The sequence below is a fragment of the Podarcis pityusensis genome, assembly GCF_964106645.2.
Source record: "Podarcis pityusensis genome assembly, chromosome: 16".
NCBI classification, from domain to species: Eukaryota; Metazoa; Chordata; class Lepidosauria; order Squamata; family Lacertidae; genus Podarcis; species Podarcis pityusensis.
The window spans coordinates 16,659,384-16,676,120 of NC_138041.1; the positions used below are offsets into that span (position 1 = coordinate 16,659,384).

At 46.3% G+C, this 16,737-nt stretch overlaps 1 protein-coding gene across 1 annotated transcript; it reads left to right on the top strand.

Moving 5' to 3' along the window:
* Positions 1-6,433: 6,433 nt before the first annotated feature.
* LOC308464836 (immunoglobulin superfamily member 11-like) lies at positions 6,434-16,478 on the top strand. The gene is made up of 7 exons (XM_080984431.1): positions 6,434-6,570; positions 9,319-9,479; positions 10,552-10,756; positions 11,334-11,489; positions 13,749-13,871; positions 14,740-14,896; positions 15,462-16,478. Exons 1-7 carry the CDS (start codon positions 6,489-6,491, stop codon positions 15,766-15,768), a joined length of 1,191 nt encoding a protein of 396 aa, XP_080840557.1. The 5' UTR covers positions 6,434-6,488; the 3' UTR covers positions 15,769-16,478.
* Positions 16,479-16,737: the final 259 nt, after the last annotated feature.

Genomic DNA, 16,737 nt, shown 5'->3' on the forward strand with positions numbered 1-16,737 from the left:
TCCCGCCCTGCAAGGTAGGAAAGGAAATGCAGGATTCAACCCCCACCAGCTTTGGGGCAGGTCCACACCACGCCTGCAAAGTGCATCCAACGCGCATTTGGAGCGCATGACTTCCTTCAAGCAATCCTGCGAGCTGTAGTTTTTCCTGGGTGCTGGGAATTGTAGCTTAGCGAAGGGGAAGCTACAGTTCCCAGGATTATTTGGGAAACCTTGGGGGGGGGGATTAGATGTGCCAAGGTGAGACAACTCTTTTTTTGTTTCCTTATTAAGCTGATTTGGAGGAGGGTTTCAAAAATCCAGGCGCCCCGATTCTTCCCCAACCAGGAGCAAAAAATAAATTATGAAAATCTTTTCACCTAGCCGCAGAGTTTAGGATATTGCTCCAAGTGTGCGTGTGCATTCATATTCAAGTACAGTATATTCAAAAGCTTGCTTTCATAGGTGTAGCCAGGATTTGGGGGGGGGCAGGACACCCACCTGTTACCATGTCTGGCTCTGTCTAGAAGATTTTGAACGACATGTGTCAACAACAATGTAGATTTGTATTTATTTATTTTTTAATGATATTTATTAAAGTTTCACAAAAATACAGAAAACAAAGAAAAAAGTATAAATTACAGCAAAAAAGTAAAAAGTGAGAAAAAACATACAAAATAAAACAGTTAAAAACACAATAATGTTCCATAACCTATCTTCCTTACTCTTATTTCCCCAGACCTCCTCATACCTCCCTTCTTTGTATTCCAATTCAATTTGTTGGTTCAGCAAATCCTTACCATTAATCTTTTACCCAATTGTTAACCTTTTTTTTCCTTGTCTCTTAAAGCATTACAGCTAAAAACCTCTTAGTTTCTATCCAACATCCTTCTAAAGTTCCTTAATTTTACAATATTTCTGTAAATAGTCCTTAAATTTTTTCCAGTCTTCTTTCACCGACTCTTCTCCCTGGTCTCGGATTCTGCCAGTCATTTCCGCCAATTCCATGTAGTCAATCACCTTCATCTGCCATTCTTCCAAAGTGGGTAGATCTTGTGTCTTCCAATACTTTGCGATAAGTATTCTTGCTGCTGTTGTAGCATACATGAAAAAGGTTCTGTCCTTCTTTGGCACCAGTTGGCCGACAATGCCCAAGAGAAAGGCCTCTGGTTTCTTCAGAAAGGTATATTTAAATACCTTTTTCAGTTCATTATATATCATTTCCCAGAAAGCCTTAATCTTTGGGCACGTCCACCAAAGGTGAAAGAATGTACCTTCAGTTTCTTTACATTTCCAACATTTATTATCGGGCAAATGATAAATTTTTGCAAGCTTGACTGGGGTCATGTACCACCTGTATATCATTTTCATAATATTCTCTCTTAAGGCATTACATGCCGTAAACTTCATACCTGTGGTCCATAACTGTTCCCAGTCAGCGAACATAATATTATGTCCAGCATCTTGTGCCCATTTAATCATAGCAGATTTCACCGTTTCATCCTGAGTATTCCATTTCAACAGCAAGTTATACATTCTTGACAAATTTTTAGTTTTGGGTTCTAACAATTCTGTTTCTAATTTTGACTTTTCCACTTGGAAGCCTATTTTCTTATCCAAATTATATGCCTCCATTATCTGATAGTAGTGGAGCCAATCTCTCACTTTATTTTTTAATTTTTCAAAACTCTGCAGTCTCAATTTATCTCCTTCTTGCTCCAAAATTTCCCAATATGTCGGCCATTTGGCCTCCATATTGAGCCTTTTCAGAGCTTTTGCTTCCATTGGTGACAGCCACCTTGGGGTTTTATTTTCCAATAAGTCTTTGTATCTTATCCAAACATTAAACAATGCTTTCCTAACAATATGGTTTTTGAATGCTTTGTGTGCTTTGACCTTATCATACCATAAATATGCATGCCATCCAAATACATTGTTAAAACCTTCTAAATCCAAAATGTCTGTGTTTTCAAGAAGTAGCCATTCTTTCAGCCAGCAAAAAGCTGCTGATTCATAATAAAGTTTAAAGTCTGGCAGGGCAAATCCACCTCTTTCCTTGGCATCAGTTAATATCTTGAATTTTATTCTGGGCTTCTTGCCCTGCCAGACAAATCTAGAAATATCTCTCTGCCACTTCTTGAAACAGTCCATCTTATCTACAATTTGTAATGTCTGAAACAAAAACAACATTCTAGGCAATACATTCGTCTTTATCACAGCAATACGGCCCAGCAACGAGAGTTTCAAGTTTGACCAAATTTCTAAATCTTTTTTCACTTCCGTCCAACATTTTTCGTAATTATCTTTAAATAAATTCCCATTTTTGGCTGTCATATTAATCCCCAAGTATTTCACTTTCTTTACCACATTCAATCCTGTCTCATTCTGAAACCTCTCTCTTTCAATCGGTGTTAAATTTTTCTCTAAAACCTTAGTTAACAATGTAGATTTGTATTTTAATCAGTTTTCAGTTTAGTGGTGATTTTAATTTTTTGAAAGTTTGAAATGGTTGTTTATAGCTGTTTCTACCAATAATTTTTAATGCTTTATTCTTTTTGTAAAGCAGTCTGATGTTTTGTTTGTTACAATCAAGCGGTGTATGTATAAGTTTTATGAAACAAAATGAGTAACCACCAAACCAAAGGGAGGTGTTGTTTTTTTAAATACTGGTCTACAGAAATCCATGATTTATATGCTGACTTTTCTAAAAGGTCTCTTTCCCAAATCTTTGAGATTATAAGTATTTTAGGTTAATAGCAAATTAAGCCAGGAGGAGGACTATTTAGGTTTGGAGCCTCACAGGTGTGGGAATCTTAAACCCTTCACCTATTGCTGCCCAACTCTGGATTGGGGGTGAGGTGCCTGCTATTTGCATCAGAAAGACCACTCCAAAGGGACTCAATTCCCCCACCATGGTATTCACGTTTTGCTTAAAATCCAATTTGGTGAAGAATTCTGAATTTGCTCTTGGAATCTATCAATCGGGATTTGCTGCCCTCTGCTGGCTACTGTCAGTCACAGGCCACTGTGAAAAATGAAACCGTGGGCCAAATCCGCAGCCCTTGGAGGTGGCGGATCATTGCCGATCCCCTCTCTGCTTTCTTTTCTTTTTTTAGCAATTGCTTATCGAGGTTTTCAAAGTACTGACAAAACAAAATACTCCAGGGGTGCCTGTGCTCAACAGATCTTGCTTCCCCACTAGGGTTCCCAGGGAAGCTCCAAGACATAACTTTGAGTCTAACACAGAGCAGACACGGATCTGTATCCGCAGCTTCCAGCATCAACCCCCCAAACTCTCACACACAACCCCACCTAGGATGATGTGCCTTGTCTCTATGGTAATCCCTTGCACATCTTATATATGTTGGAAGTCACCCAGAGTGGCCAGCGCAACCCAGTCAGATAATAATAATAATAATAATAATAATAATAATAATAATAAATAAATTTTATTTATATCCCGCCCTCTCCAGCCGAAGCCGGGCTCAGGGCGGCTAACAACAATAAAACAGTACAACAGTACAACACAACACTCTAAAATCATTCATTATAAAAGTAATTCAAAACAAAACACTGGCAACCATTGGGCCAGAGCTCCGCGAAGATTGCCGAGGGAGGGAGTCAGGCTGTGCCCTGGCCAAAGGCGTGGTGGAACAGCTCTGTCTTGCAGGCCCTGCGGAAAGATGTCAAGTCCTGCAGGGCCCTAGTCTCTTGTGACAGAGTGTTCCACCAGATCGGAGCCACAGCCGAAAAAGCCCTGGCTCTAGTTGAGGCCAGCCTAACCTCTCTGTGGCCTGGGACCTTCAAGATGTTTTTATTTGAAGATTGTAAGTTTCTCTGTGGGACATACCAGGAGAGGCGGTCCCATAGGTACGTGGGTCCTAGGCCGTATAGAGCTTTAAAGGTTAAAACCAGCACCTTAAACCTGATCCTGTACTCCACCGGGAGCCAGTGCAGCTGGTATAGCACCGGGTGAATGTGATCTCGCAGCGAAGACCCCGTAAGGAGTCTCGCTACAGCATTCTGCACCCGCTGGAGTTTCTGGGTCAGTCTCAAGGGCAGCCCCACGTAGAGCGAGTTACAATAATCCAGTCTGGAGGTGACCGTCGCGTGGATCACAGTGGCTAGGTCAGGGCGAGAGAGGTAAGGAGCCAACTGCTTAGCTTGGCGGAGATGGAAAAATGCCGCCTTTGTTATAGCTGCAATCTGCGCCTCCATGGAAAGGGAGGTGTCGAAGATTACACCCAAACTCTTAACGGACGGTGCTGGCACTAATTGCGCCCCCGCAAGAGATGGGAGTTGCCCCCCCAATCCCATATCGTCCCGTCCCAGCCATAGGACCTCTGTCTTCAAAGGATTTAGCTTCAACCGGCTCCCACGTAACCATCCAGCCACAGCTTCCAAACATCTGGTCAGTGTGTCTGGGGCCGAGTGAGGATGGCCATCCATCAACAGATAGAGTTGGGTGACATCAGCATACTGATGGCAACCCAGCCCAAAACTCCGGACAAGCTGGGCGAGGGGGCGCATAAAGATGTTGAAAAGCATCGGGGAGAGTATCGCACCCTGAGGCACTCCACACACCAAGGAGTGGCACGATGACAATTCCCCCCCAAGCGCCACCCTCTGTCCCCGACCCTCTGTTGGACTGAAGGACTGTGCCCTGGATCCCCATGTCGGCAAGGCGGTGGTCCAGGAGTTCGTGATCGACCATGTCAAAAGCTGCTGACAGATCTAGAAGAATCAGCAGCCCCGACCTGCCTCGATCCAGCTGTCTACGAAGATCATCTGTTAGGGCAACCAGAGCCGTCTCGGTCCCATGACCAGCGCGGAAGCCGGACTGGAATGGATCCAGAGCCGATGTTTCATCCAGAAACCCACAACAAAATTGTTGCTGTTAGTATTATTATTATTTTCATACTTAACTGGTCAGCTAAGGCCATTACCTTAACAAAGGGACTGGCTGGGCTGGTTTAACAGCCTGTTCTGCTAGATTCTAAACCTTGCTAGATACAGGATCACAGACTTAGAAGGGATCCCTGGATAGCATCTAGACCAGGCATCCCCAGACTCAGCCCTCCAGCTGTTTTAGGACTACAACTCCCATCATCCCTAGCTAACAAGACCAGTGGTCAGGGATGATGGGAATTGTAGTCCCAAAACAGCTGGAGGGGCGAGTTTGGGGATGCCTGATCTAGACTGACCCCTCAAAAAAAAAAAAAAAACCCACCCTTTAACACTACTATGCCCTGAAGATCAGCTTGATTAGAAGAAGCTGGAGACCTCTTGCTTTAGACAAAACAAAGCATAGGTACATAAGATACAGCCCAATACCAGGTCAGTTCACTGGTACATCTAGCCCAATGTTCCCTACACTGACTGGTAGCAGCTTTCAACGCTTTCAGACAGGTATCATCTCCACCTCAAGATGCCAGGGACTGAAAATGGGACCTTTTGCATGCAAAACAGATGCTCTATCCCTGAGCCATAGCCCTTCGAGGGGAGCTGGGTTAATCTATGACACCATGCCCACAAAAGAACTGCCACTTTTATTCTGAGAAAACAGCCATACTGGCCGGGGCTCAGAAAAGCAGGTTTATGCCATGATAAATATGCTTTCAGGTGACACAAAATCTAACCCCCTTCCTGTTTTTTGCAGTTGCTGCAGACTAGCACCAACTATCCCTCCAGAACTGCTATCCTTTTCCAGCAGGATGACTGCAGAACCTAATACTCATTCTGCATTTGTAAGAAATTAGGGTTGCCATATTTCAAGAAGTAAAAACCAAGATCCCAAAAATGTTGAGCTTTTTCCCCCTGCCTTTGAAATCCTGGTAATGTCTGGAAGGAACTGTACATATGCCAGCCCTATAAAAAATCAAGTAAGAAAGTGAATTTTTAGCATGACAGCATTTAAACTTTGGAATCCCCTGTCTGCTGACATCAGAAGAGTGCTGTCAAAATACTCTTTTCGGCCCTCTGATTAAAGCGCTTCTTTTAAGGCATATCTGCCCAGATACACAGACTGTTGACATGCATTTTAAGCTGTTTTTAGTTTGCCACTGGTTTTGGAATGTTTCACATAGCTGTTTCTACTGATAATTTCATTTTTTTTCTTTCCGTAAACTGTATTAGAGAGCTGTTGGGGTTTTTTTTAATTCAATCAAGTGGTATATAAAGGTTTTGAAATAACTACATATAATCCTTTGGTCTTTTTTTTTAAAGCACCATGCCAGAGGTATACACCTAACTTAGGAAAAGAGGCCAGTCCTCGCCCCAAGGAGCCTACAGTTTAAATGCCTGTCAGATGCCGTTGGAGGGATAGCCCAGGCAGACTAAGCAGGTTTTGAGTCTCCAGCCAAAGAGGGATGGACGAATAGAGAAATGCGGGGGGGGGGGGGAGAGAAAAGGGATGAGTTGTGGGGGGAGGAGGGTGTTTCAAGGGTTTCAGGCTGGCGGAAGGCACCACCAAATGAGCTGGGCTGGTGGACTGAGCTGACCGCTGCAGAGCCATGAGCCCTGGAAAGAAGGGCAGAGGCCGGCCCTGGCCTAGAGCTCTACCTGGCTGGTGGATTCTCCTTGGCTGCATAACAGGTACCAGGCAACAGGGATGGTGCAAAACAAGGGAGGTGTTTTTCTTTCTTTCCAGGGGTTCAGGGGGAAGAGAAACAGCCTCACTGGGGGAACAAACCAAACTGGGCAGGCAGACCAGAATATTTTTGGGGTCCTCGTCCATTCCGCTTGAGTCACATCCAAACCATTTAAAGTACTTTTAACAGGCACAAAGGGTGCTAAGAACTATAGGACTGAAAGGTCAGCACCCCCTTAACAAACTCTGGTTCCCAGGAATCTTAGGGGGAAGCCATGACTGCTAATAGCATGTTGTACTATTTTTCCTCTCTGCCCCCCCCCCCGTCTGTATTTTAATAGGTTGTTTGTTTGTTTTTTACACTGTTGGAATTATAGTTCCATTACTTTTCAAAGCTTTTATGTTTTTAGCTATGGGTGTTTTATCTGTGTGGGTTCCCCGCCCCCCCATGAGTTGCCTTGAGTCCTGGAGAAAAGGCAGGGCGTAATCAAATGAATAAATAAATGCATAAATGCAATATTGTGGAATAAGAGTGCTTAAAATAAATGGTGTGGTGGGTATCACCTCAGTCTGCCTTTCTGCTTGCAGGTTTAACAGTGTTGGAGCTGGGGGCTGGCTTACAGCCAAGGTAGTCCTGATAGCATTTTTTAAAAATTCAAAGGGTGGCAGATTTGGTTCAGGGCCATGGTACTGAGAAATCTTATGGAAATCTTGCTTCTTCATCCATACCAATTAGCAGCTTGGGAGGGTGGGTACAGTCCCTATTGGGAAAACAGTAGAACAATAATGGTTTGTTAAAAAGGCCCATCTCTGCCACTGTGGCCCCAATCCAACCCATGCCCCTTATTTTTACCAACAGCATGGTCACGGAGAAACAATTGGTTGTTGTGACTGGTGGGGGTTTTTCCTCACACACACTCAGAATCCATTTGTTGAAAGCTGTGAAGGTGCCACACACAGCTTAGAGCCAGTGTGGTGTAGTGGTTAAGAGTGACGGACTCGTAATCTGGTGAACCGGGTTCGCGTCTCCGCTCCTCCACCTGCAGCTGCTGGGTGACCTTGGGCCAGTCACACTTCCCTGAAGTCTCTCAGCCCCACTCACCTCACAGAGTGGTTGTTGTGGGGGAGGAAGGGAAAGGAGAATGTTAGCCGCTTTGAGACTCCTTCGGGTAGTGATAAAGCGGGATATCAAATCCAAACTCCTCCTCCTCCTCCTCCTCCTCTTCTTCTTCTTCTTTGGGGCCACCACAGAGAAGGCTCTCTCTGCTTGAACCACCCCCACCCCCTGAGCATATGAGGGTGGTAGAACTACCAAGAGGGCCCCCTCGGCTGATTTCAGCACCCAGGAGGGTCTGTGGGGTGAGGGGGATAGGAAGCTGGTCCTGAGGAACTGGTACCGACTGCTATCTTTGCAAACAGGTTGCTCAGAGATGGGGGGGGGGTAATGGAAGCTGCCTCAGCACCCAAAGGCTCTCACCGCTGTCTCTCAGGCACGTCCCATGACATCACCGGGTCCTTCTCAATTATCACCAATTACCTTGAGAAGATGTCACTGTTCCAGGCAGCTCCAATTAATTATCTAGCCTGAGAATTCAACCCGGGGACAGTTCCCATTCACTGCAATGCCTTCGCACTTCGCCTGGAGGAGAGGCAAAAAGAGAGAGGTCCCTTGGGAGTGGGACACACAGGCCCATTGTTCAGGAAAAAGCTACCGCCCCCACCTCCCATCCAGCCACTCAGTGCTCAGGCCTTTGGAGAAAGGAAGCGAAAAGGTCAGGAACAGAGTCTCCTGTGGCTCTTTCCAACCCAGACTCCCCTTGGCACCATCTCTAGAGCGGGTCTTCAAGAGAAAGGAATGAGCTGTATTTGCCCTCTCCCAAAAAAGGCATTCTGTTGCCCCCAAGGAGCCCCCCCCCCCACTGTCATTTTTTTTAAAAATCTACTTACATTTCCCCCCCCATTGGCTTCACCTGTGGGTCTTCCACTGTGATGCCACGGTGCCAAAAGTTTGGAGTTTTTTTGTCCCCAGTATGTCCGACAACATCTGGAAGACCAGAGGTGTCCCATTGCTGTCCCTTTATAACATCCAGTTATAGGCCTTGTCCCCAATAAGTCTCTTTTCTTGCAGAAACTAATGACTACTGAACTGAGCCACGAGAAAAAAGGAGGGGGGAAAGGTGGGGGAATGATAATCTTTAAATGTACAAAGTTGAGAGTGGTGTAAATCCCAGATCTTTAAACACAACCTGCGCCAGCCACATGTTCTTCCGATGTTGTTAGAATCAGAATGACCATTAGCCCTGACCAGCATGCCCCAAACCCAAAGGGCACCAGGTTGGCGAAGGTTGCTTATAGCTTTAAAAGAGCCTTGCCGAATCGTAAGAACACAAGATGAAGATGCTGGATCCAACCAACCGCCCTTCCAGGCCAGCATCCTGTTCTTGCAGTGGGAAACTTTCAAGGAGGACCCAAGCATAGTCTCTCCATCATGGCTAGCAGCTATCAATGTCCTTCTCTGTCAGTTTGTCCCATCCTCTTTTAAAGCCATCCTGTGCCAGGGAGTTCTACAGTTTAACAATGTGCTGTGTGTCCACGAGTTCCAGTGTTAGGAGAGAGGGATAAATGTCAGATCAAGCCTCGTGTAGTCTAGCCTTCTATCCAAGGCATTCAAAAAGCCAGCAAGGCCCAGGGGCAGTGGAAAGGTCAATTTCTGAGCATCCCTGACCCTCCTTCTCTCTCTCTCTCTCTCTCAGTCTCAGGGGCTGTGAAAGTCTCCGTGGTGGCTGATAGCATCCAGGTTGTACAGGGAGGAAGTGCCCTCTTGCCGTGCTCTTTCCACACCACAGCACCCTTGAACCACCTCAATATCATATGGACCATCATTCCATCTGCGGACCCCAACCACCCTCAGCAGGTGAGATCAAGCTGTTTTTTTGGGGGGGTGTCTTTCACCAACTCACCCCTTTTGGAATTTGCAGTGCTTCTGCCCTGAGTTTTCAGGTGCCTGTGATATCGTTCTAACATACATCTTTGAGGGCAAAGCCTTGAATCTCGCCATGATGGCTCTGAGGCTGATGGTGGCCCTTGGAATATCAGAACTATATTTTTCATCATGCCAAAAGGAGAGGCAGCGTCATCTAGTGGTTAGAGCAGCATGTGCCAAGCTGAAGCTCTCCAGATACTTGGGACCACAAGTTATTCCTAGCCAGTATTTTGCAGTATTTATGCATTCCTCCGAAGTACACACACCACATCTCCAGACAGCAGGATCAATGTCTCCAAGATTCTCTTCCAGCCTCTGGATTTCTCTCCCTGTTTCTGTCTCAAAACTGCCTCTTCCAACCTGAGACATTCAAATCACTCTCCAGAGAAATTGCCAACCGTTTCCTAACCATTAGGTCCCTTTTGATGAAAGATCTGCCAATCAGCCTTAGTAGGGTTGCCAGACCTGACCTGAAATCTCCAGGTTTACCTATCCCTCTTCAGGTGGGATGGCTTGAATCTCCAGGTGGGCAACAGTGCCTTAAATAAAAAAAACTTTTTTAATTATTCAGAAGACTATGCATGCAGCTTGCAAGCTTCAGCTTGGTAGGAGCCAGCTGAAAATTACTGCACGGGCTCTCCAAGGTCTTCCCTCCTTGCCTCTCCCAATTAACCTCCGTCTCCAGGGTTCATTGGTGGGAGGGAGTGCAGAATCACCAGGTGCCACCCTAGCTCTCAGGTTTGGGCCATAAAATCTCAGGGTCTGGGATGCTCCTGACCTGGCTATCCATTGACAAGCAACATCCTGAACAAAAGGTAGTTCAAGTCCTCTAACAGGTGCCCAAGAAAGCCAAGGCCCAGCATAACCAAACAGAGAGTCTAGACTTTCACTCACCTGCCCACCTTGAAACTGCCTCAGTGTACTGTCTTCTTAGCCTCACTCTCTTCTCTCGCTCTGAGCATCCTTGGCCCGTCATCTCACTTGACCTTCCTCTGCTCTGCAGGTCCTTGCCTACGAGCAAGGCGAGGTGGTGGAGAGCATCTCCCACTACACAGGCCGGGTGGGCTTTGCTTTCTCGCCCACCAAGAGCGCCACCATCATCCTGAACGACACACGGAGCTCGGACAGTGGCAGGTACCAGTGCAGTGTGATGAACCCGCCAGACGCTGCCACGCCCAACATTGGAGTCATCCAGCTCACTGTGTTTGGTATGGCTGCTCCCACATCCTTACTCTCAGCTCCCTCACAAGCATGAGGCTAGGCTTGTCTCTTTCCATAATAAATAATAATCACAACCACAACCACAACCACAGCAATTGTATTATTTATATCCCACCCATCTGGCTGGGTTTCCCCAGCCACTCTGGGCGGCTTACAGCACATAAAAAATGGTAAAACATCAGACATTAAAATTTTTCCCAATACAGGGCTGCCTTCAGGTGTCTTCTAAAAGTCTGGTAGTTGTTTATTTCCTTGTCATCAGATAAGAAGGTGTTCCACAGGGTGGGCACCACTACTGAGAAGGCCCTCTGCCTTCTGTAACTTTGTAACCCTGTAACTTTGGTTTTTATTCTGGTTAGCATATCAAACATTTGGTTTTCATTACCTTTTATTTATTTATTATTTCTAAATACTGCTAGGCCTCTACATCATCTTCATTTGGAACAACTTCATTATTGTCATCTTGAAAATATTTGCGTATCTAAAAAATGAGCAGAAATAACTCAAGAAATGGGGCTTGTGGGTCTGAACTGGACTTCCTCTTCTTCTGTGTCCCTCCCCCAGTGCCTCCCTCTCGTCCCAGGTGCTCCAGCGAGGGCGACGGCGAGGAGGGCGGAAGCCTCCAGTTCTCGTGCACCGTGGATGAAGGGATGCCCACCCCCACATTCACCTGGGAGAAGATCCCACCAGATGCACAACCTCTGATGATGAGCTATGAAGGTAACAAGAAGCCGAGAGAGGTGGCGTTCAGCCTGAAACAGCTGCTGGTCCCAGTATGAGTAGGGCAAGCAGCAAACTAGATGGAAGGCCTTTTATGATAAGAATTTTAAGGTCTTAGATATATAATAAATGTTCATAAATGTACCAAGCAAACACGTACATAAATATATAAACCACATGTCTGAAGCAGCACAGGAAGACAGTCCTGAAACCATTTTGACTCCCAAGCTGACCAAATGTTTCTCTGCAAGGAGGGAGGAGGTGAAAAAAAACCTTCCTTGTTATAGGAATTTAGTAATCACCATTTCAAAGGGTGACAGACTACCAGGAAAGGCAATCAGATAAGGCATTATCAGACAACCTGGCATACAGGAAAAACAACAACATTCAAATTTCTGTTGTAGACCACCTTTTCTGTGATGTATGTATGATGTATGGAGGGGTGGTCTTGAGCTCCAGGACAGGGAATTAAAAATGTCTATATAAGGGCAGGCACACCTTGGTTCTGGGTCCTCCTCCATCCTCCTGCGTGTGAGGGGAGTACCCTGTTGCAACAGCTTTAATAAAGATCAGGCTTACTAGCTGCTTTGCTTCTCAATATTCTCTGGTTGGCCTCTGTTATTTTCTCCTACTGATAGGGAACCCACATAAGGACTCTATACGGGCTCTTGGATACCCCATAAGGGGAAAAGGGCAGATTTTGTTTACAACACTTTTATTTGATTGATGGTTTGTGAGAGGGTGTTATATATTGTTGCATGCACCCTAACGGCCAGGCTGGTACATGTGCTTACCCAGGGTTCAGTTTCCTTGGAATGAAGGGAGGCGGTGGGCTCTTTAAGGTGCATGGTTTTCTTCACATATATGCAAACCCCAGTGTAGGAGGGAGGGAATCACAGCATCAACACCCCAACAAAACTTGCTTCCCCATTAGGTTTCCAGGGGAGCCCCCAAGTACAGCACAGAGCACATATTTCTGAGTCTCCAGCTTCCAGCATCAGCCCCAAACTCTTGCACACAGCTCTCTCAAACGCAGACCCTTTTTCTTGGCCTATTGTTCCTTTCCCCCTCTTTTTTTGGTTTTTCAGATTAAAATTTTACAATCACATATCCAACATAAAAACAAGATTCCAAAGAATCTCCTGGACTTCCCTCCTCCCCTTTGTGGGTCCTATTGTTAATAATTTCCTCCTGCATCTTTTATAATAATCCAAATATTTTACCTCTCTGTTGTGTCCAAAATTCACCATTAAACTACAATATTTTAGCTGTTTGCAATGGTTTATAAGATAAAATATAACGTTCCCCCATTCTTTATTAAAATTTTGGTCTCCCCGATTTCTGATTCTTCCAGTCATTTCAGCCATTTCGGCATAATCCATCAAGTTAATCTGCCATTCTTCTCTGGTAGGGACTTTATCTTCTTTCCTTCTCTGGGCCAATAACAATCAGGAAGACCAAAATTTTAATAAGGAATGGGGAAGATATTGTTCTCCATTCTAGGATGATGTGGCATCCAGCCAGGTGAGTTGGGAAAAAACCCACCCTTTTGTCTCTTCGATACAGTAAATGGCAGCATTTAACTGGCCAGCCTAAATAAATATCCTTTAAAAAATGGGATCTGGTATTGGTTAGTCAGCAGCTATTAGCTTCCAAGCATTACTGGATCTTGGATCACAGGCTTAGAAGGGACCAAGGGAGTCATCCAAACAGACTACACCCCCCCCAACCTAGAACAATTATTGTTGTTGTGATCATTATTAGTTGCCTAACTCTATTAAAAATCAATTGAGAGCAGTACCACACAGGAATTTTGTATCACAGCTCTCATACACCCCCACCACTGACCATGCCAGCTGGGGGTTGATGGGAATTGTAATCTATAAAGCATCAGGAGGGCAGCAAGCTAAGGAAGCCTGATTTGGAAGACGAAATATCCAAAAGTCCTGCATCCAAGGAAGGACGTCTAGGCTACAGATCCTCCCTTGCTCTTAATACATACATACACACAAACCTCCCACTGCCTCATTATTCCGGGAACAAGAATGCATCTGTTGCCATTTTTAGACATCCATCCATCTCAGCCAAGCTTTGAAGAATTATCCTAAGGGGATGCAGTAGTGGGTCAGCTCCTGTTCACATTCATGTAATACAGATGAGGGTCCTATGCTGATTGTGATTGGGGGTTGGGGGGGGAGGAGTTACTTCCCATTGCTAATTTCCCCTTTCTCCTCCGGCTTCGGCCCTCTCGTTGGGCAGATGGCAAACGTGCCCTCCTGACCTTGCAAAACCTGACGACGCAGGCCTCGGGCCTTTACCGCTGCACAGCCTCCAACATGCTGGGCTCCACCTCCTGCGTCCTGGAGCTGCGTGTTCACGTCAGTGAGTATCGCCAGTGTCTGGAAAGGGCTGGGGTCTAAGCTGGTGCCCTCAGCTGCAGATCCAGAAGATTCACATGGCATGGCTTCATTGTACCAAGGCGTCCATCTCTGAATGTGCCTAGGCCTTTCCCCCTGATGTACTTGCCTATACAGTGGTACCTCGGGTTACGTACGCTTCAGGTTACTGACTCCGCTAACCCAGAAATAGTACCTTGGGTTAAGAACATTGCTTCAGGATGAGAACAGAAATCGTGCTCCAGCGGTGCGGCAGCTAAAGTGGTGCTTCAGGTTAAGAACAGTTTCAGGTTAAGAACGGACCTCCGGAACGAATTAAGTACTTAACCCGAGGTACCACTGTATTAACTATTGTTGGTGTTGTTATTACAATTTATTACCTGCCCTTCAACCCAGGATGGGTGACGACAATTTAAACACAAGTCTTAAAAGCCATTTGGAATAGGTCCTAAAAATATGCATCCCAGGTGTTAGCTCTGCACAGGTAAGTGGAGTTAAGATTGCAGACAGAGCTATGGATCAGGCAGGCTCCCAGTTCAAGCTCTGCTGCCGCTATCCAAAGGCTCCCATCTTTTTCCTGCAATAAGGTGGGGAAGTTCCATTCTCCCAGAGTTTAGGACCATTCCCAGTTACCTCTTCTGTACAACTGTTAACTCTGTCCTCCTCGAGATCTAGAAACCCTACTAGGCTTGGTTGTTGCTAGGGGGCAAGACAGTGGTCTTCAGCCAGCCTTCCCCAACATGGTGCCCTCCAGATGCTCTTGACTACAATTCCCATCAGCCAGCAGGGATAACGGGACTGGTGGGCGCTGTGAGTGGCCATTCTCTCATCCCGTTTCCTTTGCTGTATTCCAGCCTCACATGGCACCACCTCCCTCGCAGTGGGGATCAGCCTCATGCTCACGATGGGCCTGGTGCTGATGACGCTCTTTGCACTGGTGTTGTGGCTGCACCATCAGAGCGTGGAGAAGCAGAGAGAGCTGGAACAGGATAATGCACGGAAAAAGCACAGGTAAATCGATGCAAGGGCCAATGTGGGCTAGCATGCTTCTTGGACTAGGATCACTGCAGACCTCTGAATTGCAGCCAGGAAATACCTACCATTTGGGGTATTATACACAAGGTGCATTCATACCATACATTTAGAGCACTACAATACCACTTTAAACCATCAAGGCTCCCCCCCAAAAAAAAAAATTCCGGGAGCTAAGCGTTGTTAGGAGACTGCCCCCCCCCCCATTCCCCTCACAGAACTGCAATTCTCAGAATTCCCCTCTAGGAATTGCAGCTTTTCAAATCTCCTCCACACCTTTCAAGTGCCTCTCCCCCAGAACTTCAGGCCTGCACCACTCACCTCCAAGCTGATAATCCTCTCCACTCCTTTTGAAGTGCCCCTTCCTGCATCTTACCCTGCTCATCTTCTAAGCGGTCCACTAGGTTCCAAGAACTATGGAACAGACACTGCTCTTGCCATTCTTCAGACCACCTGAATAAAGCTTGTGAAACAGTTTTGGGGGAATCCCCTAGACTGAGCCCTAGTGTTCCAAATGTGGCTAACCTTGGCTGTTGCTCCACAGAACAGACAGCTTCACGTTGGGGCACCTGATAGTTGTCAAGAGTCCTTCTGGAGCCAACCCTGCGGCCAGCCCCATCACCAAGCCCCTCTGGATCTTCACCAGCTCCACTCCCAACACCACCTATGCCCATCGTGAATGGAGGCCCGAGCAGGGGAACCTCAGCCAGGCCACACTGCCAGGCGGCCCACGACAACCCTGGGGGAGATGGAGAAGCAACAGCCTCTCTGAGGAGCAGGGGTCTTCGTCTGGAAGCGAGGAAGGGAAACAGCCAGGTCCTTTCCCAAAACCCAGAGGATTTCTGGTCTAGTAACAACCACAACAGATGACCCTCTGCATGGATAAATTCCACTTGAGCAAAGGGACAGAACTTTAGGGGTGGGGACTGGAAATTGCCCTGGGGAGAGCCCTACCCCAGAGATCTGACAAGTTTGGGGCTATGTGTGGATTCTGTGCTTTAATAACAATCATCATCCACCAGACCTTGCACTTCGAGTTGTTTTGACCATTTGGCTCAGGGAAACGGCATCAGCTGGGTTGGTGCATCTGCAGAAACGCTAGGTAATGGTTCTCCCATTTTATGCAAGCCAAATTATGCTGGGTGAGACTATAATTAGCGTAAGACACACACACACACACACACACACACACACGTACTTCTTGTGCTCTGATCTCCAACAATTTGGTGCAAGGCTTGTGTGAAATTTCCATGTCATTAGCTAGTGTCCTGGAGTAGAGAACGGCTGTGTGGAAGGACACATGCTGTGCATGCAGAAGGAACCAGAATCAATCTCTGGCCTCTCCAGCTAGGGCTGGGAAATGTAGTTGTTTACTGCATTTATCACACCTTTTCCTAAGGAGCTTAAGGTGGTATACATGGCTCTCCCCCTCTCTTCATTTGATCCCCACAAGAACCCTGTGAGGTAGGTTAGGTTAGGCTTAAGGTGGCCCAGAAAGTTTCATGGGCAAGTGGGAATTTGAACCCTGACCTCCCAAGGTTCTAGGCCAACACTCTAACCACTACACCACACTGATGTATGGTGTTATAACAACAACAACAACACTGTTGCAACCACTTTGGTTCAGACCATGTAGTGGGTCATAGAACCAAGGGTTGTCTAGTCCAACCCCTTGCAATGCAGGAACCGCAGTTAAAGACAGATTGCCATCCAACCACTGTTAAAAAACTTCCAGGGTAGGAGAGTCCACCACCTTTTGAAGGACTTTGTTCCACTGTCAAGCGGCTCTTTTGTCAGAAAGTTCCTCCTGATATTTAGTC

Bases quoted from the DNA above. Each gene is read 5' to 3' on its own strand.
- LOC308464836 (XM_080984431.1), top strand. From the start codon at position 6,489: ATGAGCCCTGGAAAGAAGGGCAGAGGCCGGCCCTGGCCTAGAGCTCTA. The intron at 6,571-9,318 runs GTACCAGGCAAC...TCTCTCTCTCAG, and splicing joins TCTCCTTGGCTGCATAACAG to TCTCAGGGGCTGTGAAAGTC. The intron at 14,897-15,461 runs GTAAATCGATGC...GTTGCTCCACAG, and splicing joins AATGCACGGAAAAAGCACAG to AACAGACAGCTTCACGTTGG.